Source organism: Drosophila yakuba, chromosome 2L (genome assembly GCF_016746365.2).
Source record: "Drosophila yakuba strain Tai18E2 chromosome 2L, Prin_Dyak_Tai18E2_2.1, whole genome shotgun sequence".
NCBI classification, from domain to species: domain Eukaryota; kingdom Metazoa; phylum Arthropoda; class Insecta; order Diptera; family Drosophilidae; genus Drosophila; species Drosophila yakuba.
The window spans coordinates 22564417-22568687 of record NC_052527.2 but is presented as its reverse complement, the minus strand read 5'-3'; the positions used below and the strand labels follow the sequence as shown (position 1 = coordinate 22568687).

General features: G+C 44.2%; 1 protein-coding gene across 1 annotated transcript; it reads left to right on the top strand.

The window, feature by feature from the left end:
• The first annotated feature begins 1618 nt into the window (after window positions 1-1618).
• LOC122319500 lies at window positions 1619-2892 on the top strand. Its single transcript, XM_043206834.1, has one exon. The coding sequence runs from the start codon at window positions 2325-2327 to the stop codon at window positions 2814-2816; it is 492 nt and encodes a 163-aa protein (XP_043062769.1). The 5' UTR covers window positions 1619-2324; the 3' UTR covers window positions 2817-2892.
• Window positions 2893-4271: the final 1379 nt, after the last annotated feature.

The following is a 4271-nucleotide window of genomic DNA, read 5'->3' as shown; positions in this document are numbered from 1 at the left end:
GTCTAGCTTCAGTGCTCAAGCGATATTCGAGGCCCAACAAACCGACGATGAAATGGCTGAGCTTCCTCAAACAACGTCCCTTGTTCTACAAATTAGGAACCTCGACAACCTAGACATCTGGTGTGACATCTCGAATGGACGCGATCGGCCATATTTACCCAAAAGTCTGAGACGCCAAGCTTTTGATGCAGTACATGAATTGGCGCATCCCAGCGGCCGTACAACTGCAAAGTTACTTAAGCAGCGGTTTGTCTGGCCAGGAATTAACCGTGATGCCACCCTCTGGTCCCGACAATGCGTTCCTTGCCAGCGGGCCAAAATCCATCGCCACACACGCAGCCTGGTGGAGAAGATCGATGTTCCTGACAATCGTTTCGAGCACATTCACGTCGATCTGATTGAGCTTCCCACTATCCGTAACTTACGCTACTGTCTTACCATCATCGACCGCTTCAGCAGATGGCCTGCAGCTATTCCACTATCCAACATCACCGCGGAGACCGAATGCTCTGTATACACAGTGGATCTGCATGTTTGGCTGTCCACTCACTATAACAACGGACCAGGGAACTCAATTCGAATCCTCATTGTTTGCTGAGCTGGGTAAACTAATTGGAGCCGAAAGGATACGTACAACTGCGTATCACCCTCAGTCAAACGGCATCGTGGAGAGATGGCACCGTACCCTCAAGGCCGCCCTGATGTGTAAATCTCACATAGCATGGCCGGATCTCCTGCCTACAGTTCTGTTGGGGCTGCGCTCGGCGTTTAAGGCGGACCTCCAATGCTGTTTGGCACCACTATTCGTATCCCCAACGAATTTTTTGAGTCGCACACTCCAACCGCCTTCAGCAAGGATCACCGACTCACCGAGCAACTACGTCAACATATCAGGGCAGCCCGACCTACTCCTGCGGCGCATCACGCTAAACCACCTGTTTTCATTTGTAAGGACCTGAGAACTTGTACGCACGTCTTCAAGCGAGTGGCATCTGTTAAAAAACCACTCGAGCCGCCTTACACGGGACCTCATCGGGTAATACGCCGGGTTGATGACAAGTTCTACGTCATCAGCATTCATGGACAAGAGAAGGCCATATCAGTCGACCTCCTCAAGCCTGCCTTCATAGCTGAATCTGACGCTAGCGAAACCACCACGAGGATCCACCGCCTGACCAACAGATTTCGCAGCCACCTACGCCACCGAGCCCTGCACCTGCAGCTCCAGAATTTATACCGTTACCTTCACCACCTGGCGAAGTCACTGGAGGGGGAGTAGATGTGGCGCCCAGACTAAAACCCAGTCTGGCAACACGGCGTAAACAAGTACTAACGCCAAGACCTTTCCTGGATGACGATATCTTCTGATATCGTCAGACTGGCCACTCTGGACTTCAACCCCGCCGCGCAACAAGCTTACGGCATCAAGTCAACATTATATTGTATTTCGAATTAAATAAAGCAGTAACTACATAAGTTACCATAGTTCCATACCCAGATGAACATAACTATATTCTAACCGAGCAAATATTCGATAAGTTTTATGTATTCAATAACCAAGTATTTCATAAAGATACAGATAAATTAATATTCGCAAATGTATTGTTGTACTTATTAAACAAGAGCAAACTCAATGCAAATACATTAAAACCCAAAGAAATTTCCAAATAAATTATATAGAACCATATATACTTGTCGGAGAAGGAAATGTTATTTTGAAATGAGCGCCTTATAGATGGTTAACTTGCTTACGATACTAATCGATAGGACGGTTTTGGTTGGTATTTGGTTGTGAGATCTTGACATACAAAAAGATCGAGTGTGGCCCTGGTTTAGCGTGGTGGTTCTTCTCTAAGAAAAAAGTTAAGAAGAAACACACAAGCAGCGGAAGAACAATTGGAAAAGCTATCAAGGGACTCGCTACACAATCATAGAACAACTTTTAGCGTTTCGACATCAGAAGTGGGATTGTACTTTCGTCTACTAATCATGGAATACCAACTGCGCATCTTGATGGAGCACCAAAGCCAAAGTTTCCTGGAATTGGCAAAAACTTTGCAAGCGTCGGTACGAGAACAGGCACAAACTTGAGTCGTCACATTGTTGAAATTTAACGCCGACATTCCTGGCGCCGACGCTACTCAATGGTGTGCTACGGTTGACATTATTTTGGTTGAAAAACCGCTGGAAGGCAGTGCTCTAATATTGGCCTTAACAAAATCGTTGGAAGGAAGCTTTCTGAAGTGTGCTACGCAGGCGTGACTTGGCCGGAATTTAAACAGTTATTTCAACAACGCTATGCAAATACTGAAACGCCAGCCGCCATGTTTTTGAAGTTATTAAACTGTCGCCCCGGCAACAGTGAATGCCTTGCGATATACGCTAGTCGCATGGTGACTTCGCTTGTCAACAAGTGGAAGGGCTTGGATGCTGAGAGGATTGCGGTGTCCGTGGTTTTGGGACATTTGGCCAACTTTGACCGCCGAGTGCAAAGAATTGCATACACTGCCGAGATCAAAAATAGACGTGACCTACAGGCTGAGTTGCAGGTCTTCGCTTTTGACAAGCGCACACATCATTCTGGAAATGAGGAATCTGGAGCAAAGCGAGCTAAGTTGGCGTCACTGAAGTGCCATCTTTGCGGAAAGATGGGGCACAAAATGATTGATTGCCGAAACAAGAAGCAGAGCGCCGGCATGTCCAGACAGGATCAACGAGGAAGCCAACCATTTCAGCAGCATTTTAAAGACAATATAACTTGCTATCGTTGCCGAGAGCAAGGTCATATAGCCTCACAATGCCCTATCATAATATGACAGGCGGTGGAGCTGGATTGCGGAACGAAAAGAGAGCTGAGCTGTGCGTGGTGGATGAACCGCAGACAAGTATGCTGTTACGAGGTGAGGACTTTCCAATCTTTTTCGATTCTGGAGCAGAGTGCTCTTTGGTTAAAGAGAGTTTTGCAGAGAAGCTAAGCGGTAGAAAAGTAAATAACGTAGTTAGCTTAAAAGGTATCGGAAATGCAAATGTTTGTAGTACAATGCAGATTGATAACAATATTCTTATTAATGGAAATAGTTTAAATGTAACATTTCATGTTGTACCCGATGTTTGTATGTCAAATAATATTGTACTGGGACGAGAAGTGTTGCCTGAGGGATATGCTGCAGTAGTATCTTGTAAAGGGGTTGAAATAATTAAGGATGAAACAAAAATTGTAAAAACGTGCTCTAAATTCATAGACAACTCATTTGATATAATAGAAAGCAATGTAAATGGAGAAAACAAAAACGAAATAATAACATTGTTAAAATCCTACTCAGATTCTTTTATACAGGGTGCGTCTCAGACTCGCGTCAATTCTGGTGAAATGCAAATTCGATTGATTGATCAGACCAAAACGGTACAGAGAAGACCATATAGATTGAGTCCCAGCGAGAGAAATATAGTTCGACAAAAAGTTCAAGAATTGTTAGATTGCAAGGTTATCAGACCGAGTAGCTCCCCTTTTGCGAGCCCTGTTCTATTGGTGAAGAAGAAGAATGGATCAGCCAGACTTTGCGTGGATTATAGAGAATTGAATTCCAATACAGTTGCCGACAAGTTTCCCTTGCCTTTAATATCTGATCAGATAGACAGGCTGCGCGGTGCAAAGTTTTTCACCTGCTTAGACATGGCAAGTGGATATTACCAAGTTCCTATGCATCCGAACTCTGTCGAATATACGGCATTAGTCACCCCTGATGGACAGTACAAGTTCCTGTCGATGCCATTCGGACTCAAGAATGCACCGTCAGTTTTTCAAAGAGCAGTCATAAAGGCCTTGGGTGATCTCGCCTATTCGTATGTCATTGTGTATATGGACGACATAATGATTGTAGCTCCAACCAAGGAATTGGCACTTGAAAGACTAAAAATTGTTTTGAATATTTTATCAAAGGCTGGATTCTCATTTAATGTTGAAAAATGTTTCTTTTTACGGACTTCTGTCCAATATTTAGGATTTGAAGTACGAGCAGGGGAGATTGGCCCAAATAATCGCAAGGTAGAATCTCTGAATGCTTTGCCCCCTCCGAGGTCTGTAACAACATTGAGACAGTTTATTGGGCTAGCATCGTGCTTTCGACAGTTTGTTCCCGGATTTTCTCAGCTAATGAAGCCTTTATATTTTCTCACCTCAGAGAAAAATAAGTTTGAGTGGAATACAGAACACGAGGCAATTCGAAGAAAAATTATTCACATTCTTACAAATAAACCTGTCTTAATTATCT